We start from the raw sequence: 26,166 nt of genomic DNA on the forward strand, positions 1-26,166 counted from the left end.
ACAAAAGAAAAAGAAAGCATGACGTCCATTCTGTGCACATGTTTATTTTTGAATTCAAGGTCATTAACTAGCCTATCACCACGTCGTTTTGTAACACATTACAAACATTTAAATACCTATTCACAAAGCTTATATGAAAAGAGATGTAACAAAAGTTTAAAATAAATGCTTGGCAGTAGCACGTCAATCACAAAAAATAACACAAGAGAATTTTTTGCACAAATACTGGCGGTGTATATTTATTCAAAAGTCCTCCTGCATATAAAAAAAGCACTTGACATAGTATTATAAATACAGCAGGCTTGAAGAGTACATAGCATCTCCTCAAAGAAAGGCTAACAGTCAATAAGCAGGCAGAGTGTTTAGCGCCCTTTTTTACAGATAGGTACAGCTTAGAGAATCTCAAACTCGTCGTCCGAAGTGTCATACTTGCGCTCTTGCTCTAGAACAGTGAATTCTGGGAAAGAATAAAACAATATAATGTTACCCAAGACATCGTAGTATAATATACAAATGAAATTCCAGGTTAAATACATCATGCCAAAACAATTTCACAAGAACTTTGGTGCACAGAAAGAATAAAACACACCACCTCACCATGTACGAAGGGGGACCCCAAAAAAAAGGCGACTGTTCCCCCCCCCCAAAAAAAACTGAATTTCACGTAGAACAAGAAGCACAAACGTACTTCTCTTCAAGGTAATCTCAAATGGAGTCAATATACTTGTCTAACATTTTATCACATTGTTCAAAGTAACTCTGGAGCTCCTTAAGCTTAAAGGGACCCTGAACCACTTTTTATCAAAGTGTAGAAAGGCATCTGAAGTGAAAATAGGCTATTTCAGAAATACTTTGCCGCAAAAAGTACTTCAATGTGTTCAGCAGAAGTGTAGTTATTGGCAATCTAACCCGCCTCCGCTGTGCTCCCGTTCCTTTGTCAATGCCTTGCACTGCAAAGGCTACGGCGAAGTGGGGCCACAATGTTTGCCTTCGTATTGTCACCGTGGCGCGCAGTTCAAATTTCATTTTGGATGTTAATGTAGATGCCAGGACTTCTCATTTTGGTGCCTATGATGCGCTCAATGTAAGCCAAACACAGTTGTCCTCAGCAAGCCGCAGTGCGCTTAGCCAGTGGACTCGTAGCAGCCCCTCGCGGCGGCCGCGGTGTAGCCGACTGCAGCGACCAATAGCAGCCGCATATAGGAATGTGCTTTATTAGTGCTTTATTACAAAATAAAGCACACAGAAAAGAGTGAGAATCATAGCTTCTATTGAAACGAGAGAGTTTGAGAGAAAGGTGACTTCGCGCTCCACTTGCAAGATGCATGCACCGTGTACGACAGCAAAACTTGGCTGGGATATTCACAGCAGCGTATGCTACCAGCTGACTATGTTATTTCACCAAGCCCGAGGTGTCTTTCAGGGCCCCTTTAATGCTATTGAGTACCTCGTGCAAGGTTGCCTTCACCTCGTACACAGTGGTAAATCTACTTCATTTATTGAATTTTCTTTAAAAATAAACAAAAAATCATTGTGACTTTGGTACAATGAATAGGGTGTAGGTGAACATTGGTCACTCCCCGAATGACCAATTACAGTAAAAGCTCGTTTATCCGGACCTCGTTAACTCGGAAATTCGGTTAACTCGGACTCGCGGCGCGGTCCCGGCAAAACTGTGTATATTTCAATGGGGTCAAATGCTCATTAATTCGGAGGGATTTAGCCGCGCACCGGTTATCTCGGACAACTCCGCGCGACTCCAGAGTTGCGCGATCTCGGCGGCTTGGAGGCTCAAGCACCGCTTGCCGTAACCGACGGCGGAACCGGAGTTTTGGAGAAACCGAAACCGAACGAACTGCAGCAGAATATGATCATGATGATAGTGAATGAGGGGGAAGTGGCTAGGTGGCGCTAGTCACCACCCGGCGGAAGCGCTTGGGCCACCGGCGCATCCAGTGTCTACTAACAGCTGCTCGCTACGCCTACTGGTGTACTTCGTGACTTGGTTGACGTAGTTCTTTGTGTTGTGACTTTGTGTGTTGCGGCTGTGTGTGTGCGCGTTGCCGCCGCCGTCGCGCTTCATACCGATGGCGACCGTCACAGGAGTTAAGCAGCCACAGCAGCCAGCAAATGATCTTGAAAGAAAGGTGATGATGCACCGTGCAGGAGCCCGCACCGTGCAGGAGGCCGCCGAAGCCCTCGCTGTCCTCGAGGAGTTCTGCGTTTGTTCTCGCGACAGTGAACGTGCGCACCACTACCTGATGGGATTAAATAAGATCGTTCTGTCAGAAATTCCGACGGCGAGGCAGACGAAAATAACGCACTTTTTCAAGAAATAAAGGTTTGTCTGTGCCGTGTACGTTTTCCTTTTGTTTTCATGGTCCATTCGATAATTCGGAATTCGGTTAACTCGGACATTTTCTCCGGTCCCGTGAGATCCGAGTTAATGAGCTTTTACTGTACCATGTCATAGCCAAAATTATTAGAGCTGCAGGGCTGTCATGATGTAGAAACCAGTCACCCACATTCCCCAATTTTGTGTGTTTCCCTCGCACGTTCTTCCTTAATTGCCTTAATAATTCCAAGTAAGATCGGTGATTCAGTCTGTCCCAGAAGAGTGAATTCCCGCTGCACAATTCCACACACACCGAACAGGAAGACAAAGAAACAATGATCATCGTCTTGGTGAAAAAGACGTTAACTAGTTTGACAGTTGCTTGTTTTTAGAGTCATACCCATAGCACCAGTTTACATCCCCCATGATGATCTATGAGACAAGGTCTGGGTCACTTTCGACACAATTTTTTAAATCCTGGCACAACATCAAACAATGTAAGTGCTCTTTGTCTTGTCTTTTTGTCCTGTGAGGAGGCGGGGAACAAACATCACAGCATTGTGCCTCCATGCCTAATTACACTCTCAAAATCCACTCACAAGTGCTCTAAGTTATTCCAGCAGCTTCTGAAATCTTGATTGTGTGGCAGCGACTCTCATTGATCTTTTGGATACCTTTTCGACAATCTACTGGTTCAAAGTCGGCCAGAATGAGGAAGGACTTTAATGCTCATTTCTCCTCTCAAAACAACTCAAACCACTCAAAAACTTGTGCATGGTGCAGTGTGTCCTACATAAATCTCATTTGAAGTTTTTCAGGCATTTCCTCGGTCATTTTCCCAAGGAGTAATAAAAATATCAAGGAGATTTGCTGTTTGCTAGGGACAGCAAATATCAAGGAGATTTGACAGCCGTCATGGTGACAGCCGTCACCATTTCGCAAGAGTAGTGCAACAACAGTTGGGACAACTGTCACCACAAACCCATACAACATTTCACGGTGACGTCGGCTTGGCTACTGACTTGTGAAGTGTCCCCCTACACCTGCCCAGCGGGAGAACACAGCTATACAATTACGAAAGGTGCTATGGAAACACCAGTTTTTTTGGGGTCTTCGCTATTACACTAAAGGTTGCAGTGCCATATGCAGTAAAGGTTGCAGTAAAAGTAAACAGTTAGTACAGAGGCCTACAGCTTCTCTGCCAATAGGCGCAGCTGGGTACCTGATATTTAATTGGATGTCTCTATTTTCCATGTTATAAAAACCTCTTCATCAGGTCTCTTACAAACAAAAACTTGGAAAATCAGCCAGCTTGCACTGAAGTAAAATATGTGCTGCATGTTACTCAAGCACCACTACGAAAATTTGCATAATGAAAAGTGTCCCTATAGGCAAGCATGCATATTTTTAAAGTGTAGTCATGTGGGCGTGCACCTTCCAAACATCTAAGAGGAGCAGAGCACAAACATCCACTGGCCGAGTAGGAGAAATTTCAATACACACAAAGAGCAGTAGAATGCCATTCTTAACTGCACCCTCGTCGATAAAGGTTGATTTGGGAAATTTAGAGTTTCTCCTGATTGCTTTTATCATGCTACATGTTTGATCTGCTCTCCAACTTCGAATGTGAAGCAATTCGAAAGAAAAACGAACATCAGATGACACTTTCTCCTCACACTTGCTGTCACAGCACTTGAATTCTTCTAAATACAAAGCATGGAAACCTGTTCCCACTTTTCGTGCACACTACTTATCACAGAAAGCCATGTGCACTCACGTTCACCTGATGGAGGTCACTTTGGCAAACAAGATGGCAAAACCTTTGACAAGTATAACAACATAAATTATGAAATGTCGCAAAAAAGGTCTAGTTGACTAAGCCTAAAATGATGCTTGCAGGTATAACCTTGGAGTATGGTAAGCTGTCTGCTATTGCTATGAGACTTCTTTGAGCAGATTGAAAAAATACAAGAGTAAGGTCCTTTCGCAAGAATGATGTTATCAAGAACAATGACCATCAAGGGTAACGTGATTCCCTGACACATGTACTTGTTTCCTTTGATGAGCATTTGTTATTGCATTTTTGACCTGTCGTTGACTAACAGTCGCTGACTCTGCACAAGTTTCACACAGACGTTAAACCACTAAGCCAAGTGGCACACTCAATGTATGGGGGTTAATTCCCAACCCAGGTTATTGCAATAGTTGCATCTTCAGACAACTTTCCCAAACAAAGGGAACGTTATTATTGGGGAAAGCATCATGACAGGCCCCAAACAAGGAACTATCTGGCCAATGTTTCTTTTGAATTATATGATTGCGCACAACCATCAGCCTGATGGTGAAGTGACACAGCAAAATGGCCTCACAAGAGTTACATATTACCCTTACGCTCCACATAACACACATCCTCAAGTGACGTTTAAAATTGATATGCACTACAGTGGAATCTCGATGATACGATCACGGCTAATACGAATTTCCGGATGATACGATTTTTTCTGTGGTCCCGGCTGAGCCCCATAACTTTGCAACGTGCTAGAGAACGGTTGTTACGAATCGATTTTCGACCCGCGTCGGTTGATATGAATAAACGGTGCCCCACCGACGGCCGCGAAAAAGAACAGCGCGCAGTCACGCGCTTTCTCCCTTTCTCTTTTGGTGCGGAGGCGCGGTGCGGAGGCCCCCCCCCCTCCCTCCCTCCCTCCCTCCTGCGCTGCCTTCCCGCTTTGCTCCTTTCGGTGGGAGATCGCGTCACCAGTTACCCTTGCGCCCGGTTGCAAGATACGCATTTGGTGCCCTGCAGCACAGCGTCGCCCCCCCCCCCCTCCCTCCCTCCTATACCCCCTTCCCCCGGTCTTTCGCGCGACAGAAGCAGGGCCGGGCTCGACTGGCGCGCCTGGCCGTGACGGAAGTCGCGTTTGCTCCCCGCTGTGCGTTCGCTCTCCGTGCGTGAAGGCGCGCATCCCCCGTGCGAAAGGCGCGCTTTCACTCGCACATACGGCGCGCGGTGACGATTTTATCGCCCTTGGACTCATGCTCCACGTCTCATGCTCCTCCTCCGCATAGCCTTCGTTGATCTCCTCTCCCGTCGGTGGGCGCACCTCGTTGAGAAGCATGATCGCTACCGCCCTTGTCGGCGAGATTTTCCAGCGGAAGCTGCATTATAACCGGTATTTCGTCTCACGCGGCTGCACTATAAGCAGTATGCGTATACATAGAGCTCTATGGGAGGGTAAACTGGAGTCGGAAAAGGCCGCGTTGTAGCCACTTCTGCACTATAAACAGTTACGTTATAAATGATCTATACTGTAAATGCTTTTTACGTGCGCGTGCCTGAGTGAGTTCACCTCGGACTTTTTAATTTAGCTAGTTTTAATTGTGTTTCGATGATACTAATTTCGGCTAATATTAATATTTTTCGTGACCTCGTGAGATTCGTATCATCGAGATTTCACTGTAATAATTTCATCTTCGAAATTCATCAAAACAGAAAGCTCATGAGCTAAACATTCAATGTTACAGAGAATAGCACAAAATGACCTGGGTTTTCAAGCCCAACCTCCTTTGTCATGGGACTAAAACTTCAAATTTTGGCCCAACCTGGACCACAGCCTAAACATTTCAATCAATCTAGGTGCTTAATCTTTAACTATGCACATTATGATTATGAAAGAGTTATAACTCTGGTTTTAACTAGATTCAGTACAGTGGCGCACCGACAGGGGGGGATTCGGGGGTTGGCACCCCCCCCCCTGAGGCCGACTTAACCCCCCCTTTTGTTTAACCCCTTTTCTTTCCTTACACATTTGAGTACTGCAACAAAGATGTAAGATGCGCAACCATCTGCACACTCGCAAAAAGCGCATTTTTTTGACAATTTCCCGTGAAGAAACCGAAATTAGTGCTGTTTAGATGGTATTGGCAAACTGTCAACCCCCCCCCTGGCAGAGATCCTATCCTGGGTGCGCTACTGATTCAGTACCTTCCATATCTGTCAAAAGGACACAGGTATTGCTTATGCTGCCTCTGTAAGCAGGAGGCTGCATTCAGGTGGGACCAAACCAATGCCTCGTTTACTAGATGCCTGCCGCTTCATTCGTTTTCCCGTTGGAGCGGAGGTTCCCGTAGTTCAGGGTAGCCGCAGAGAGATGGCGCTTACTGCCGACCCTACTTCCTGTTGCGGAGGAAATGACAATTACGAGGCTGGCGCACGCTCAACCAATGGCTTGACGAGAGACTGCAGGTCCTGCCTCCGGGATGGCAACAGACGCCGCTTTAATCTCGGAGGCAGGGCCATGTGACTCAGGTTTGGAGCAGCTGCCGCAGCTAGTGCTTGCAGCCGACCTCCTGATGGAGAGGAGGAAAGAGGAGAGGGGCAGGAACCTGTTTCTCGGCTCACACGGCGGGCATCTTCTAAAGGAGGCATTGGATCAAACAATTCCTTCTTGGCTCTACAATTGCTTCGCCTGCTTTAGCATAACGCCAAAAATATTTCAAGCTCACTGTGTCAAGTGGGTGCAAGTTGAGAGGTAAAGAAGAGAAAAGACCACAAACCAGTGCTTTGTGGCTCTTGCTCAAGCCGCTGCACCTCCTCTGTGAAGTCTGGCCAACCGATTGGTCTGTGCTCCGTGATCTCAAATAGTGGCTGCTTCATCTGGCTAATCAAGTGCTACAAGGAAAAATTGAATAAGAAATTTGGGATAAAGCTCCGACAATATGCAGAGCTAATAGGCACACAGACACACAACAAAAAGAAGCAACTGATGACAGACAAGCAATTACAGTTTCTATATACGGCAAACGTAAATGCACGATGTGAGTGCACCAAAATTTTTATTTTCCTAGGTAACTCGCTTGTTCTTCATACATTGTTTTAACTATGATTCAAATAATAAGCAGCCACACATAATAAAAACATGCATTAAAGCCTTGCACATTCTAAGGGCTTGCGCATTAAGGCATTCGAATAAGACATTAATGTTCAACCGTTTACATTCATTTAAGCACACACAAGAAATGCAATAGTTCAACCAAGAAGACAATAATAGTTTTTTTTAAATCTGAGGACACCTTGGCACTTATGAGAAGTGAATGTAAAAGCATTAATGTCCAATTGAACACCGCTCAGCGGCCGGCAAGCGAGCGTGTCAAGACGCTTTCCAAGTATTGATTTGGCCTTATTGAGGCGGAGTCAGAACGCAGACGAGAGCTTGCGTGGAGAAGGAACACCCACATAACACAGGCTTTAGAACGTGAGAGTGAGGGTGACGTGGCGTCGCAGCGATGCCCTCGGCCTTCACGCAACACCTGGTATGCTAACGCAGCAGCAGGCGTGCCCTTTCATCTGCTCTGCTCCACGAGGCGCGCTTGTGACGTGGCGTCGCAGATAATGGGCATTAACCTGCCGTTTCGCTGCTTAAGACCACAGACGGCGCCTTTTCCCCTCAATGGGTCATTCGACGCTTTCACATCAAAATAAATAAATATAAATAAGGCACTCACTTTGTGCGCCAAGTTGCACCAACTGTCAAACTCTGCTTCTGTTGGCAGGTAGAAGCACTAAAAGAGAAGGAAAGCAAGGAATGAACTCTAAACCATCCATGAAGAAGCAAACACACTAAGAAAACTGTATTATACAGTGTTCAGTATTGCCAGATAAACTAAATTTCAGGTATTCACAAGCTTTCTGTGTTTCCCATGTGTTTTTGTAGTCACAATGAGCAGCTATTCACCCAGTAGCCATGGTCCAGTCAGTGTTATAATTTCCAAGGCCACCAGAAGTGCTGTCAAGTGAGGTATTTTTTCCTGGCGTGAAATTTTAGACTGCCACTTTATTGATTATTTGTTTATTTCAAATATGGCTGCTCTCAACCGAAAGCATAGCAGGAGGGCAATACAAAAATAAGAAAGGTCTACAAATAGGCAAATACACAATTAATACAAGTATATTGAAAGTATTAAAAAAGAGGAAGGGGTTATAGTAACAAAAACAAAAAAGAGTGGTTACATAAATGTACCGTATTTATTACAAGGCAGTCATGGTTATAAGGCGAGGGTGAAATTGGGGGGGAACCAAGAAAAAAAATGTGAGTACGCACACCAATATAAGGCGACACAGAGTAGCCAACGGATTATCGAGACTCAGCGACAATCGCCTGAAATACTGCATTACTAACACAGCCAAAATGCAAAATGGCAACCATGAAATAGATGAGGAGGGGCGCTAACACGCGGAGTGCGGGTCACCCCACGCCTTATACGCGAATTTCGCCTTTAGGTGTGGCTTCACCACAGTGCGAATTTTTCCTTATAGTGTGGCTTCACCGCATCACGGCGCGTGCTGCCGTAAAGCCACACTGTAATGCGAAAGTCACGCTGCCATGAAGCCATACCTAAGGGCCAAATTCGCGTATAAGGCAGCGGGCAACATTGCAGCTAAACATTCTGGGAAAAACCTCACCTTATATTCAAATAAATACGGTAGACAATGCATCTTTCATACATTTGTGTATAGCACACTAGTGTACGTGGCAGAGATTCAAGTGCGTTCAGATATTAAACACAGCGATTTCACATTGCATAAAGACTGAGGAAATGGGAGAAAGAGCTGTGTAACTAACTAAAAAATTTAAAATAAGCAATAACAACTGTTCCCAAGGAGGCAACCAACAATGACTCTGGGGTTGGATGGCATAGCAGGTGGTTCAGACAACTCTACTTTTTAGTATCTTCAATTGTACTAGCAAATTCAGAAAATTATGAAAATGATTTGGTATTTGTGATACAGTTAAACCTGATTATAACGAAACTCCATATAACGAATTCCTGGATATAACGAAGTATTTTTATTCCCCGCCGTTACTCCATAGAAGCACATGTATTTGAGACCGCTACATAATGAAGTGGCAGGGGGAGACCCCCCCTCGAAATAACGAATTTTCCCCGCCAACCACCTAGAGATTTCGCCCCAAATTTAGTCATTTTTGCGCGAGCAGCAACCGGAAGCACCTTCTCTGCCGCGACGGAATGCGAAGCAGCGGCAACGCGCTTGGCGCACTCGAATTCACCGCGACTGCGAGGCGAGAGCGAGGTGGGCCTGCATCCCTCTGCCGCGGCGGCGTGACCTTTCCCCCTCCCTTCATTCAAACCTGATCCCGCCGCTTGCTGCAGCTGGCCTAGCCCGCCAAGCCGGCACTTTCCTTTTTCAGTTAATGTTGCCAAAGAAAAAAACTTTCTTTTTTTTTTTTCAACGCGCTGGAAGCGCCACTCTTTGGTTACCTGCGCAAGTCTCTGCGCTTCACTACACTAACCTGACACTAGGTGACACTATAGGGCCGTTTATAGTCCAACGTAACGCGAGCACACGCGCGCACGCTACGTCACGTTGGCGAAAACGACCCCCTCTATAGTCGAGCGCACCGGCGCAGCCAACGTAGCCGGCGGCTTCCGACGTGCCCCGACGGGCCCGCCGCCAAATTGGCTCCTGACCCATTCGTGCGTTGGTCGCGCCAACTGCGCCAACCCACAATGCCATTTCACGCGAACAAATGAAGACGCCCACGCCGCTTTGCCGACGGTCGCAGACAGCCGTTCGACAGCGGGCTTGGGATCGTTCTGCGCATGCTCTGAAGATAACAGCCGATGGCGCGCGCATCGGAGTATAGAGGAGATGGCGCTTCAGCTGGCGCAACGCAACCGGCGTAGCGTGACTGGCCGCAAACGACGCTGGCCCAGGCGCCAATCTAAGCGCCGATAACGTCGGGCTATAGACGGGCCTTATACAACGCTACGACACCATCGGTAAGCGGTAAGAATCGAGTAAATACGGTAAGCGTTTCTTTTTCGAATTTTCGTGCCGAACCTGCATATAACAAAATCCTCTTTATAACGAAGTTTTTCGGGAATTTGTCAATTTTGTTATATCCTGGTTTAACTGTAGATGGGTGCAGTTGATCCCATTCTCACACAGCTAGTGGGGAAAAAAAGAATGTTTAAAGGTTTCACTGTCGTAAGAATATTCAGTTAGTTTATGTGATGGTTTTGATGTGTAGTTAGAGAGTTGGAAAACGGAGACAGTGCATCTATTTTAAAGTTCTGAAGAAGCTGGAACAAAAACTTTAGGTGTGCTTCTTTCACTCTATCTGATAGCGTTTTTGACAGCAGCTCTTAGGCACCTGTTCCTGCGGCGAGCATAGACGTTACTTGTAACCGAACGAACAAGCAGAGCGAAAGATGAGAGCGAATGCGGCACTCAGCGGGGTATGAAAAAAGCAGCGAGAGTGAAGAGGTGCAAGGAGGAAAGCGGAGAGGAGGGTGCAGCGGAACCATGAGGCGGTAAGCAGAGGAGAGCACAGAGAAAGCGTGAGAAGTGTAGTGCAGCGACGATGGCTACGAGATGGTGCCAGGGTAGCGCACGTCGTCTGGTAGGTCTGTCGGCGGTGGCTGCTCTGAATCACACCCACATGCTGGCTCTCGTGATCTACAGATTAGCGAGGCAGTCGCGCCGCACTTTGTTCCGTTTGCAATGTGCCACATGAGACAGATTGTCCTGCACCAGAAAATATATCGCAACACGAAAACACGTATAGAGCAGCGCTCTAATTTCGCATTAGGGATTATCCTAATCGTCGGAGATCCATTTTTTTTTTTGGACTAGACACAGCTAGAAGATGAGTGGGTGAGTCAGTGCGCCTTTACTTACTATGCAAATTTAACTTACATGCTGATATGGTGCCAAAGCAAATTGCTTTTGTATTAAGTGTGCTAATTCTGACGCACTCCTATTTCCCGCAACTAATAAGGACTTCACTCTATTAGACATTTATAAATTGCCACTTAGAAATAATACACCTCTGTTTGGGAAACGTATCTATACATACAGGGTGTTCATTTTTAATTTTTACGGAATTTTTAGAAATCACCTGCGGCAGGTAGCATAATTCCTATCATTGAACAGGGTTATTCAATGAGGCGGAGATTAGTAGCACGAGAAATCGTGCAGGAGAGTAGCCCATCAGAGTAGAATACACTGGGTTGAAGCAATATTAGCTCTGTGTTTGTCTGTTTCAGTTCTGTGCCGCAAGGTGACACCACCTGTCAATCCACTCATGTTTACACCTCCTGCTCATCCTGTAAAACACCCAGCCTGCATTTAGCAGGATACCAGACAAGCTAAAACTCTTTATTAATTATGGAAGATTTACCGCTCCTTTTATGTGCACAGTGACATCTTGATATAACAAATACTGATATTGTCTAATGTCAAACAGGGCGGGGCCTCCACTTGGTATACTGAATATATTTTGTTATATCATGAGAGCCAACTGAATGAGCTTCGATTGCACTTGACATATTACTTAATTGAGTATTCAACATGGCTAGAGTTAGACATGAGGAAGAGACGCCAGCAACATTTTGCCGCCTCATTTCCTACAAGAGCAATGGAAGGGTCGAGCTGGCCAATGTCCATCCTGCTGGCGTGGGCACAATGGTAGCTCTCATCCTCGGGACCCTCTACATCCAGGTCAACTGCAAGTTGGGTGGTGTGTGGGTCCAGGAACACTAGGTCGTCACCTAACGAGAAAGATCAAAAACAGCACGATTGATCTCAAACGACTAGGACCATCGTCAAGTAAAGCAGAGCACTGGGGCTGTTCATATAAAATAAAGCTTTGCAGCACTCAGGACCGCCACATAGAAGCCCAATGTACCAGTCCCCTTTTTTTAAGTCCGTGAGTGGTGTGCTGCTTCACAGGTACAAGGCAGTCACTGACACAACATTGTACATCCTCGAAGGAAAAGCACATGCCACCATATGAAATGCATCATTAAGCTCGGCCTTCAAGTTATGGGCCATGACAAGCCACTTGTCCACAAGAACTCTCTGTTTGGACTACCATATATACTCGCGTAAAGAATGAATTTGCTGAATAAACGCACCCCCAACTTTGATCTTGAAAATTTGAGTTTTTGTTTTCCCCCACATAATAATCGTACCCCAACTTTGCTACTGTGCAGTCCCATGATCGAATGACCATGCTATAGACTATAATCTCTCACTCTCGCACATCTGTTTAACTCTTTCCCCACCATGGGGAAAATAGGTGTTTTTGTATGTTACGGCAGATGTTTTTTCTGATGGAACTAATGCACTCAATATTTAATGTAATACATAAACAGAAAGCAAAATGAATCCACTTTTCATGCATAAAAGTTTTATTAACAAGATGCGTGTCATAAAAAAGATATAAATTGTTAAAATAAAGATTGTGCGGTATAATTGAACAAAGTTTGTAAAGACACGCTTGTATCTACTAAGAAAAAAGAAATGTTAGGAAAATTATGAGATTTACATCATGTACTGCCATCTATTAGGCACTATCTCCGAAAAAATCTAAATTTTTCATTGAACAGGTATTCCACTACAAAAATTTAACTGCAAGCACTACAGTTGGGCGTGCCGGGCTGCGGCCACCGATGTTCCCAGGCTTGTTTGCGTCATCGTCGCTTTCAGACTCAAAGTCCAACGAAAAGTCGGCGTCCTCTGACTCGCTGCTATTCGATGTATCGATAAGATCAGCCGCAGAGGCAGCGGAATCGCGACATCTGCAAACTGCCAAAGCACGCGCGCCGTTTCCGGAGCCAGACATTTTTGCATTCTGCTTTGAAAATCGCAAAACTTCGGAGCGCGCTTAAAAATCACCGCCTGATGAGAAAAAAGCGAACTGCTTAGAAAACCAACATATAGTTCTCCTCCTTCACATCTGATAGCGCAGTATGTCCATGAGCCGCGCGGAAGGTCTCGAAAGTGGCGTTTCAAACCATTGATAGAGGGCTAACGATGCCCAATGGGCGCGGTAGGGAAAGCGTTAAAGCAAGCACACTTAATCTCGATGCCTGTTGCTGTGTTGGAAATAGAGTGGAACTTCGTTGATACGATTCTGTGTAATACATTTCTCGGGATGTTACTTTTTTTTCTTTTTCCCCGATAATATGATTTGGTCGGATAATACGTTGGATGATATGATTTTCGGATGATGCGCTTTATTTTCTGGTTCCCATGAAGATCGTATCAACGAGATTCCACTGTACTTAATAATGATTCCATGTGAGAAATGCCGAGATGATGTAAACAAAATTCTGCAGCTAACTTATGTAGGCTGCACATCCACGCTAGCAGCAAACATGCCATGGCAGCCCACCAGCATGGGCAGAGGGTTTGATGACTGAGAAGCTGACGGCAAAGTCATGACAAGAGAACACTGGCAGCAAGCATGTGGTAAGAACAGACTTTATTAATCTGTTTTATTACGAAATGAAGCGTCCAGAAGAGAGTAAGACTTCTGTTGAAAAGAGAGCGTTTAAGAGAAAGGTGACTTCGCGCTCCGCTTGCAAGCTTCACGCATGGCTGCAAAACTTGATTGAGATGTTCACAGCAACGTATGCTATCTGCGGACCATGTCTATTCGCCAAGTTCGAGGGGTGGTTCAGGACCCCTGTAGGACCCTGCTTTCTCCCGCAACAAAGGTGTCCTGGCATGACATTTCTGTTTCTATCTGTATTTTTCTGTATTGTGTGTTTTTTTAACATGCCCTGCTCCCATTTGACCACCTTCAGCATCATGACGTCAAGACAGAAACACATTCTGGGAAATAAAACCAAAACAGGTTTGTGGCATGCTATTATAGCAAATTATTTAATGTACTCTAGGGTTTCCCAGTATTTTTTCTAGAGTTTCAGGGTCCCAGAGCTTCACCTCACACAAGAACCAGAAGTAAAAAACGTCGAGTTAGTACTCCTTTTAATTAATACACGGGCAGTGAGGCACAAACAGACTGCTGTGATTGTCGTGCTTACCAACAACACCAATGATGTACAGCGCATGGTTTGGCTTGCCACCAATGATGCCCAGGGACTGCTTCAGTGCAAACGTTCTCTGCAAATGAAAAGTGAGAGGTACTATTTAGCCGTATACGTGGATGTCACCAGTGAATCTAATGAGCTAACCATGTTAGGGATAAATCACACGGAACGTGACCTTGACAAATTTCTCAAATTTGCCAAATCGAGAAACATAAACAATGCCTTCAAATAAATACCGTATTTACTCGCATAATGAACACACTCACGTAATAAACGCACCCCAAAATTTGCTACTCACGATTGAACAGTCGTGCTGTAGTCTTCCAGAGCGACCAGAATCCTTTACTCTCGCACATGTGTTTAAAGCAAGTGCACTTAATCTCAATGCCCGTCGCTGTGTTGGAAATACTCAATAATGATGACACGTCAGAAATGCCGAGGTCACGTAAACAAAATTCTGCAGCTAAATTCTGTAGGCTGCACATCCACACTACCATAAAATTCCGAGCAAGCGCCCCCACCCGTGCAAGCGCCCCCCTGCCCTTTCCGCACCAACACTGGCCTGCCACATCCAGTCAGCGAAAATAATGGCAAATTCGGCAAATCGCACCGGTGCACATCGCGGTGCCCCGATGAGCCATTTCATAAATCATGGTCGCACCCGGCACCCCTAAAGTCCATAGATATTTTTTCTAGTGACTTTAGGCGCCCCAGTGGGCACACGTCCGCATCGGGGTGAACTGCGGCTGGCTGTCAGTAGTTCACGGACCGCCGGCCGACGGCGAGATCTGCCTCTCACACAGCACAGAGGATTTCCCTGCGGCACAGCGACATGACCACTCGGCGACAGAGGAGTGGTCGCGGCTACGCTTTGGCGTCGCCGGCAGCTTCACCGCTGCTAATCACTCGCCACCGATATCGTCGCTAGGCCTTTTCCAGTTCACTTCGAATCTGTAGCAGACGGCGTTTCAGAACGAACCGCCGACGCTCCCAAGCAGCAATGTTTTGTTACCGTCGTTGCCGCTTTACCCTCTCCTCGCAATAATTTCACACGGTGAAGAAAACATGCTGATATTTGCGGTGCCGCCAGCTGCGATGCGAGCTTGGCCGAGCCACGGTTCGCTGTCCGCCGTCGGTAGCCATGCACTGCAGCTGAGCTTGACTTGTATCGGAACTCTCATTAGTGCTAAACGTTTCGCCGTGGACATGGTTATTAATAAAGTGAACATTACGCGTCACTCTACTCTAGCGGACATAATTTTGCCTGGAATAAAAGCTGCATAACCAATGTTCGTTTCGCCGGTCACGGCGACGCGTCGGTGCAGCGTCGATGCGCTCTTTCTGTAGTTCTTTCGGTGGCTTTGAAAGTGATAAACACCAGTAACAAATCTTTGGCTTAATAAAGTGCCTGTTCGATAAAATTTTAATAACATTCCCACTGCGCTTCTTTTTTTTTTTTGCGTGAAAATTTTGTCGTTGCAATCTTGAACTTTGGTGCCGTTCCGGGACAGCGCCCCCCCTAACTTTGCCGGTAATTTCGACTTGCTTGAAGGGGGGGGGGGGGGGGGGCGCTTGCTCGGAATTTTACGGTAGTGGCAAACATGCTATGGCGGCACACCGGCAGGGGCGGTGGGTTTGATGACTGAGAAGCTGACGGCAAAGCCATGATGAGAGAACAGTGGCGGTAAGCATGCGGTAAGAACAGGCTGCGTGTTATCACGGTAGCTTGGAGCCTGACAGAAAGAGCAACCGTGATAACGCTCAGCCTGTTCTCACCACAACCTTGCCACCAGTACCGGTGCAAAGGCACCTCGCAGACTCTAGAGAGAGAAAAACTGCAACTGGCTCTCCGCAACAGTTACTTTACGCAGTTTACGGACTTTACTCAGACGTAATAGCAGAGTGAGAGTTCCGATACAAGTCAAGCTCAGCTGCAGTGCATGGCTACCGACGGCGGACAGCGAACCGTGGCTCGGCCAAGCTCGCATCGCAGCTGGCGGCACTGCAAATATCAGCATGTTTTCTTCACCGTGTGAAATTATTGCGAGGAGAGGGTAAAGCGGCAACGACGGTAACAAAACATTGCTGCTTGGGAGCGTCGGCGGTTCGTTCTGAAACGCCGTCTGCTACAGATTCAAAGTGAACTGGAATCCGCAATGCGTAGCCAGGCGCAGGGGCGTGGCACACGGGAGAGCCCAAGTGAAGAAGGGGCGGCCGGCACTTGGTCGGCATCGTCAGCCTAATCGTGCATAGTGTCGAATTTGCGTGTCTGTTGCTCGATTTTGTGCCGTCTTTGGTTTTGCTATGTGCGATGGGCCCCAAGTCGAGTTATACGCCTGCTGCAGGACAGTGAGTTTAAACTATCTGCTCACAAAACGGAAACGCTGATCAGACACCGATAAACTTTGACATGCCGATGAGCAGTAAGGTCGAGGAAAGTGACGCACGCAGCATAGTTGTCAAAACAACAGGTGCCAAAAAGAAGCACTTCAACGTGATGCTTGCGATAACAGCAGACGGCCAGAAGCGGCTGTGAGGAAGAGCTGTTTTGAATCCACGATGTGGATGAAGCAGCCAGCAACCGGGACGACAGGTCTGGTGGTTCCAATGCGGAGTGAAGTGCAATAACAACGCTGTTACAGTTTGCAAATACATAGTATACGTGCATTTTACTGCAAAGATAAGTTATCTAATGCATTTTTCCAATCATTACTGCCTTACTTTTCTAATTTTTCTGCTTCGAAAAAGTTCCCATAAAATTTACCTCACATAATAAACGCACCCCCCAACTTAGCTTTGGATTTTGGAGGAAAGAAGTGCGTTCATTGCGCGAATATATACGGTATTTGAGAGGAATGAAAATTTTGCTCAATTGAAATTTTCATTAAGTCAGCTTCAAATGTTTATTGAGATATGCACAGGATGCATCAAATGAACTTTCCAATCTTAATGCATGTCGCTATTAATTACAAACAGAGCTAACACATTTAAAAGGAATCTGCAGTGTCACTGAAGCTATGAATTGATATGCAAGCTCGCAGTCATGGCTACCCCTTTACTATTTATTACGGCGGTTTTTAGAGAGTTAGACCCGTGCAGAGCACTTAACCTTTGTAGTGACTTCGCCCTCTTTTCTGGCTTTCCTGCCCATCAACAATATTGCATAATATCAAATTCGGTTGGCCACCAATTTTTAAGTTATGAAAAAAATGACCACAAGATACTCTAAAATTCGAGCAGCTAGAAATAATTAGTTTCCACCCTCCAATAAATGTCCAGTTTATCGTATTTTACTCCGCCTGTGGGCGGGAAGCTTGTTAATAATTTTTTCTCACTCCTGACAAGACTCAAACATTTTGTTGATCAATTGCATCGCGTTTACCAACCATTAGCAGCTACAGCAGGAACATTCTCCTTTGTGAACCACCCATATGAAACAAGCCTTTTCAGTCACTGAATTCAACTTTGCCATCTTCCAGTAGCACTTTTTTATGTCCATTCTTACCTTGAGGCCACAATAGTAGATAGGATTGATTTCACTCAGGCCAAGCCTCAGAGGGATAAAGAGCACGAGAGGCTTCCAAGAATATGCAGCTGCAGCTGCAAGTCCATGTGATTGTGTCCGATTTCTAACACCACCCTCAGCATCTGATGTCTCAACTCTGCATACTTTCCCTGCAAGACAAAAGCAAGCCACTGCAAATCACTAATGGCCTCAGGGAGCAATATGCACAAGCTTTGGCAGTGCATACTTCAGTGAACACACACAATGCTCCTGCAGCCTATATTTGTATGAAAATAACACTATAGTTGTTTTGTACTTATTGCAAGCAATTATAGATACTGCAAGTGCATTTTCACCGTCACAGCCCCTGCACCGCGGTCCCAAATAAAGTCCAAGTGCGAAGACAATGAGCGGCCTGTGCACTGTACGCTGGCAGTCACGTGATGTGCTGTGGGTACAAGAGTGAGCCAAGGAGGCCCATGATTGAGCCCACACTGCTGCACAGCTAGGCTAGAGGAGGGGAGCACATATCTCCTCCTCTAGCCTGGTCGCGGGTGGCCGCAGTGCCGAACACATATGTGGCCCATGCACTGTATCTTGGCGGTCATCTGCCGCTGGTGTGAAGACTAAAAAAAATAATTAAATTAACAGGTTTTACGTGCCAAAACAACGATCTGATTATGAGGCACGCCGTAGTGGGAGACTCCGGAAATTGGACCACTTGGGTTTCTTTAACGTGCACCTAAATCTAAGGCACGCCGTAGTGGGAGACTCCGGAAATTTGGACCACTTGGGTTTCTTTAACGTGCACCTAAATCTAAGTACACGGGTGCTTTCGCATTTCGCCCCCATCGAAATGCGGCCGCCGTGGCCGGAATTCGATCCCGCGACCTCGTGCTCAGCAGCCCAACACCACAGCCACTGAGCAACCACGGCGGGTGGTGTGAAGACTAACGGCAAACACGCAAGGGTGAGCCAAGATAACTGGTGGCTTCATGCACACTCCTTTCCAGCACCGCCTAGGGTTGGAGGTCGTATGATCTGAGTTTTGGAAATGCAGCACAGTTGAAATGATGAAGCGAGCTGCAGCACAAGGCATTCACTTTGGGGCGAGCACACGCACTCCTCACTGCCTGCACTCCTAGGCACGCCAGCGTTGTGACAGCAAGTGCTTGCAGTCATTGACTGGGATCTGTTCATGTCTGTGCGCACATGACACCAAGCTTGTTTATTTAGTAAGCAAATGTTCACCGCAATTCATATGGCCAATTAAACTACGAACTTTACTTCAAGTAACTGCCTAATACTTTGCTATTGTTCTCGATGCTTTGACTTTTGGGCGAAACTGCTTCATGTTTCTGTTACTACCAGCTTAAAAAAGTACAAACACATCGGTCCTGAAAAACGTACCAAATTTCCCAATTCTTTTTTATGTAGCCATGAATTTTTCTGTCATTCCGATTCTGAAAATATATTACCTGATTACATGTTTTTCCTGGACGTCTACAGCCCTCTAATGCTGAAAATTTGTGCCAAAGCCAATTACCGACTGTAACTCGTCTTTGGCGGTGGGAGCAGCAAAACATTGGACTGAATGAGCGTGACTTGTCATTGGCGATAATGGTACAAACTCCCATGATGAGTACAATTCCGTATTGGGGATTAAAGGGTTAGAATATTGCATTAAGATGGGTTTAACCACTAGGTGAATGAACTTTGCAGAAAGGCCAACCCGTGGTATCACGACATATGCATTTACAAAGAAGGGATGGATCTGTGAGAGAGGGAAATAGAAGCAAAGTGGTCTATGGCTCTTAGTCTCGTATTTCTGACACATGCACACTTTAAGCACCACTAAAAACAAAAAAACCACTGAAATCCCTATGGCCCGCCCATTTGCTCCCTTTTGAGAGGACATGCAACAGAATTAGTGATACTCACAGATTCCAATGGTTTTTTGTTTCTACAGTCAAGGGTGCATGGTAGTGTAGAGAACCAGCCAAAAGCCTGATATGCAACCATGATTCACACTAACACGATTTCATCTGCCTTTTCCGCAAAGCTTGGTCAACAGGTGGTTAAGCTTGTTGCAACTTGAAACAATAAAGGTATTAAAAAAATGAGGTGTTCCTACATCTGTTCATGACAATAGCAGTATTCACTGATTGTCACTAATGTCATTAAGCCTACACATGTCACAGTGTGATTCAGTCACAAGTTGCTGTAATGGTCAAGTAATGTGAACATTTGAGCAAGGTTACTATTGTTCATTTCTTCCTTTAGCACCAAAAGAGGAAATGAAATCTCTCAATTTGCTTTCACTTTGTTTTTTCAGATCCCTTGGCCTTTTTTTTTTTTTTAAGCAGTGAATGAACCCACAAGTATCTATGTCACAAGGTGCTGAAGTCACTGCCTTTAAGACAAGTTGAAATGTGCTCTGGGCCAATAGTATATTGATTTGCCAATAAATAACATTAGGTTGCACATGGTGTGCAGCGATACTAAAATCAGGAAGTGAAGAAGGATTGTTAATCGGGGTTTTTGCTAAACAGATGTTTGTTATATTGAGGCTCAACAGTATTGGTAATGACTGCCATTACACTGCCCAAAGATTAGCAAAAAAATGAGCCTCACTTATGTCGTCCATCACTACAACATTGTCCATGGCAACATGCATGGCAATGGAGCTCCACTTGTCAAATGCAGACAGCTTCCTGCAAGAAAAAAAAAAATACAGACATTTCAGAACTCGCCAACCATCTACCATTCTAAACCACCATTTGGTTGGCAGGAGACCCCGCACATGGCACAAGCGATAAAGAAACTTGCCTTAGTACATGAGCAATGGTATTGGGCCCAAACCATTGGCCCACTGTCTTTCCTTCCGAAACGCCCATCTGTGCTGGAATATGGATACAGAGAAAGACATAGAGAATGTCATCAGTCAGCCACTATATGAGACCGCAAAATAAAACCTTGCTTCACGTTGCCCCTGTTGAAAGCTTGTTTACCGCAAGCCCGCTGAGAAACATGGAAGAACAAACTTTCTTCAAGTGTTTTAGAAATACAAGTGATCTGTAGTACTAGAATGCAAAAATGTCACATTGCAGTTGAAACAAGCTGGCAGGTAGATTCGACCAACTCAAATTGGCCAGTTTCACTATCACAGGCTGATTCTGGCTCATTTCTTCAGTAGATTGTCACTCAGAGTGGAATCATTAAACGGATGAATTAGTACACGTATTTACAGAAAAGTGAGTAACACAAAGATGCAATGGGCACTCACTCACAACAAAGTTTTATTTTGGCTAAACAGTGGCCTAAATAAACTCAGGAAATCACACATGGTACAGTGAGCTAGATGCAAGCACAACAAGAACAGAAAACAACATATGAGGCACAGGCTGCATCGTTGGCCATAAAGGCACATAACCTGTTTCCTGTTTGTTATGCAGGGCAATCGATGGTGTACTGAGGCACATGGATTCACCCTTTTTATGTGGCATGCCTTTGTGACAAGCTGCGCATTTCTACTTTTGTGACAATACAAAAATCTTTTGCTTCACCACACAATCGATTGCAACACCACTCTTTGCAATGCAAAGTCAGAGAATGGTTCCGCTGGCTTTCACTCCTTTTGTGCTCATTTAACCTAGTGGTGACACAAGAGTTGTTTGGCCAGTGTAATGCGTTCTGCACATGGATGGAAATTCGTATGCTACTGCCTCTGCACAAGAAGCAAATGGTTTTGTGGGCTTAAATGGACAGGACTATGACCCAATCATTCAGCAACGGATACACACCAGCTACTCTATTCAAAGCACAGAGCACATTGCCATCGAACCTCTTTCTTAAACTCTTTATACCATGAGAAAAATGGTACACATTTTCCGTTTGTCATTCTCAGTTTCAGGGTTGGTGTGCCCCAATAAGCTATCACATTCCATGCCAACATGAGCTCATTTACCAGCTGTCAATGGTATGCATCAATACGACAGGAAAGACCCCTCTGCAGAAAAAAACACCGTTTATCCTTTTCACTATTATTAATACCGTATTTACTCGAATCTAGGCCGACTCCGATTCTAAGCCGACCCCCCAAAAGTTCGAAGTCCGAAAAAAAAAAAAAACTTACCTCGAATGTAGGCCGAATGAAAGAGCGAGGACAGCATTCGCAAAATGAAACAACATTTATTAAATTTGAACATGCCGAGCTCATTCTATGTCCCCATCGCTGCTAGCCTCGTCGCTATCTTCCTTACTGCTGACATCTTCAAACAGTGCGCTATATTCAGTACCATCCAGCGCATTAGAGATGCTGCATTTTTGGAAGGAGCGCACGTTGCGGCGCACGCAAAAACCATCTCCCGCGGCCCCCTCCAACGACAGACCGATGCCGAAGTTCCGCCCGGTTTGAACGTTTGACGATGCCTCTACGGCTAGCACAACTACCGCATTTACTCGATTCTCACGCTTCCTCGATTGTAACGCGCACCCGTTTTCCGCGAGGAAAAATTTGGACAAATAGATTTCCTCCCGATGCACTGATGTTGCGATGAATAAAAAAAGTCGCAGTTTCGCCCGAAAGGCGATGCATCGAATGCGGTAGCAAATTAGTAGACCGCTATGTCACGCGCGCTCAAGCAAACATGAACACACCTCGCTCGTTGACCGCGGAAACGAACTGTCAAAACGCTGGAGACGAAGCGTGCCTTCGTGCTAGCATGCCTCTCGCTTCAACGCGGCGAAAACACGGCGCGCGGCGGACTTTACCAGTCGCAGATTGCTTTCAAGATAGGGCCAAGCCTGATCGTATCACCGGAGTGGATCGTCGCAGATTACGTCCTGCTTCGGTCCACTGAAACCGTTCCGCATTGCTTTGCTGGCGAAAATCCTCTCCTTCTGTTTGCGCCAGTCCCGCTCGCAAGTTTCGGATTCTCCGAACGCCCGTGATGCGGCCCGATTTCCGTCCGTCTCCGCACAGATGATCACTTTCTTTTTAAATGCGGCATCATGATGAACTCGGTACTTCATGCTGATAGATAGAGCAGACGCTGAGAACGTGAAGACAGACGGTAGACTATTGCCTAAGCACGTGTACTGCAGCACACGGAGGAAGCTTCCGCATGCTACGGTAGCTAGGCACAACGCGCGTGCGAGGCGGCCATTTTGAAATGCCGACGCAGATTTAGGGTCGTGTTGAAAGTGCGCGTTAGATTCGAGTAAATACAGTATTCGTTTAGAAAGCGGCACTATAGTGGCATCGCCCATTTGGTGCCATTACGATAACGCCACACCGCGCGCCGATGCTGCACCATACCGATACACGGCGATACTACCGATACGACGCAGGTCAAAAATGGCGACGTCGCTCGTGTACTTCAGCTGGCTACTGGCGCGGCTAGTAGCGGCTGCGATACTGACTTTTCTAGATGGCGCTAACAATGCACCATATTTATCAGTTTCAGTTAAAAACTGGCGCGTTTTTTAAAATCCTCGAATCTAAGCCGACCCTAGAGTTTCGTGTGTGATTATTTGAAAAAAACTATCGGCCTAAATACGAATAAATACGGTAGTCAAAGCACAGAACACCACTACACCATTAACCATTACCAGCTGTCAATGGTATGCATCAATACGACAAGAAAGACCCCTCTGCAGAAAAAAACACCGTTTATCCTTTTCACTATTATTAATAGTCAAAAGGTTAACCTAACCTAAAGCTTCTTATGACAAGGCTGAAGGGCGAGCCAAAATTACTTTATTATATCCATTACTCCGTTATATCCATTATTGCCCTTTACTGCAATGTATGCCCAATGAGGTGCACAACATTAAACATGAAAAGGAAAAGATGGCTTTCTGGCCCGTCAAACCACTACAATGCCACGTACGTGATGAAATATAAATAAACTAACAGCAAAAATAAGTGCTAGAAGCTTGGCATGGCCTGGTCAGCTAGGCCTAGCTGCGTTAGCCTGCACAGCATTTCACAGTTAAAGAGAGAGAGAGAAGTGCAATGGTTATGGTGAACTGCTGATTGCACATGGCTATGTGCAGTGGTGAGAAAGACCAGTATTACTCGATGGCACATTGGAGGATTCTGGAGTTTTACGTGCCAAAACCACAATTTGATGAGGCACGTTGTAGTGACAAACCCTGGATTAATTTTTACCACCTGGGGTTCTATCCATGCACCCAATGCACGGTACAGAGGCGTTTTTGCATTTCACCCCCATCTAAATGCGGCCGCCGCGCCCGAGTTTCAATCCCGTGCCTTCAAGCTTAGCAGCCCAACGCCATAGCCACCACGGCAGATAATCAACTAAGTCACAAGCTTCTCATTAGCTACAATCTGTACCTGCAAGTCCTGCTCATGAGTGCAGCAACACATGTGAAAGCGAAGATGAGACAGTGGTTGAAGGTAAACTGAACATGCTTAGCATTTCCTTACGATATGTAGGCAAAAGCCTAGGAGCACTTTTTCCTATGCCATAAGTAACGCAGTCCTCCTTCTGGCAGTATCGTATAAGTACCTTGAAATTAATCTTACTCCTAATCTTTCGTGGAATACTCACATGATGGCTATGTGTGCAAAAGCTTCCAAATTTTTAGGTTATTTGAGGCAAAACTTGCAAAATTCCCTGGCTACTGTTCGCAAATTGGCATGGCAAACTACTGTTTGTGCACAATTAGAATTCGTTTTTTTTTGGTCACCACGTCAATAGTACTTAATTTCCCTGCCATAATCAATCCAAAACAGAGAATCACATATCATGGCCCGCAATTATGACAGGACTTGTAATGTGACTCGAATAAAACAGGATATTTCCCTCCAGACATTAGAAATTAGACGCACAGTAAATCTTCTTTGCCTTTTACATAAACATGTTCATAACAATCAGCCCCATTTACTACCTCTCCAAGCTCCCAAGAGCATTTCAAGTTGCCTTAGTAATAGCCATAGTTGCTTGTGCGTCTTCGGTAACACGCAGTCATTTAACTCATCAGCATTGCCTCGTGCAATAAAAACCTGAAACAGCCTTCCTGCCTCTTTGCCTCTTTACATAATCATGATGCCTTTCGTGAGAACTGCAAAGGTTTTTTTGTTAATAATGTATAATGATGTTTGCGAATTGCTTTCTATGACATCTCTTCTGGTGATTTGGTTCATTCAATATTTTGAAATGTAAGCACACAAATTGTTCTTCTTTAAAATACGTCTGCCTTGTCTGGTAATGTAATACTCATTGTTATTTGCTCTCCTTGTAACCTTTAGCATTGTGCCCCCCCTTACTCAATACCCTTTAATGGGCCTGTAAGGTACAATAAATAAAAAATAAATGCCATTTCCTAAGCATAAGCCATGTCTCAATAAAGGCCCAACCACGAGCGATTTTCGAGCGAAGAGCGATAGGTTTTGCCATCACAGAGGGCGCGTTGCCGGTTTTTAGCCAGCCATAAACTTTCGCTTGTCACCCAGAAGTCCGTGCGGTGACTTCCACCGAGGACAGTGTGATTGTGCAACATGGCAGCAACCAGTCCACTCTAGTCCACCTACTTCAATTTGAATTCACTCTTGCAATTTGCTCTCTACCATGCTAACAAAACATAAATAGTAAAATCAGACACTGCTTCTTCTCGTCTCAAGCTAAGACCAAAGTACTGGCGTTGTCTTGTCTTTATTATTGATTTCAGTAGTTTGTTTTAATGCTGTTAGGCCTTAGACGCCACTGATAGCCGCCAAAGTGTTTTGAGTTTTGCTCACCAGATGGTGCCACGCTTTTTCAAGCTGGTGGCATAGAATGAATTTTCACAGGCAATGACAGCATATGAAAGCAAGATCTAATGCACCTTGTTTAACACATTGGCCTCGGGTAAGTTTGCGATTTCTTTATGGGCGCACGATTGTATTATTCAGACAATGTAAATATGTCACTACTTTTTTACGCCAGGCATCGCTTGTCGCTTGAATATCACATACATGTGGTTGCTACTTCAGGCTGTAGTTTCAGTAGGGAGAATCTCTAGTTAGGTCCCCTCTGGCAAAAATTAAGGTTTCATAATTCTCTATCATGAATTTTTCGATCACATGGATCCATAGGTCAAGTATAGAATGGATGAAAAAGTAATAAAGTGTTTCTTTAATTTCCCAATTTGAATAAAATTTGAATGAACAACAGGCGCACAGTGCCTACAAAGCTCTAAGTGTACAGGTGCGACCAGAGGAGAAAATGTCTGCCAAGATAAATGCGCACCTTGCAACAATGCGACCCTACTACAGCCTTGTTTTTATACAAACCATTGAACTCACCAATCTGATGTATCGAGTACGTGCAGTTCTTCTTGTCCTGAAACATGCGCAGGACACGCAGGTAATTCTCATCTTTTGTTTCTTGTGACCACTGCCAATCTGCAAAACAGATGTTAAGATTATCACACACCGTACACATACAACAGT

At 45.3% G+C, this 26,166-nt stretch overlaps 1 protein-coding gene across 1 annotated transcript in view; it reads right to left on the bottom strand.

The window, feature by feature from the left end:
• Positions 1–210: 210 nt before the first annotated feature.
• Positions 211–26,166, bottom strand: part of LOC119440407 (cysteine protease ATG4B-like) — a 32,188-nt gene continuing 6,232 nt past the window's right edge. The window contains 9 exon segments of the mRNA XM_049662904.1: positions 211–457; positions 6,893–7,007; positions 7,841–7,897; positions 11,772–11,911; positions 14,195–14,273; positions 17,706–17,875; positions 20,340–20,415; positions 20,531–20,607; positions 26,020–26,118. Of these exon segments, the coding sequence (XP_049518861.1) occupies positions 393–457; positions 6,893–7,007; positions 7,841–7,897; positions 11,772–11,911; positions 14,195–14,273; positions 17,706–17,875; positions 20,340–20,415; positions 20,531–20,607; positions 26,020–26,118 (878 nt within the window). The 3' untranslated portion in view covers positions 211–392.

This window comes from Dermacentor silvarum, chromosome 2 (assembly GCF_013339745.2).
Source record: "Dermacentor silvarum isolate Dsil-2018 chromosome 2, BIME_Dsil_1.4, whole genome shotgun sequence".
In the NCBI taxonomy this organism is placed as follows: Eukaryota; Metazoa; Arthropoda; class Arachnida; order Ixodida; family Ixodidae; genus Dermacentor; species Dermacentor silvarum.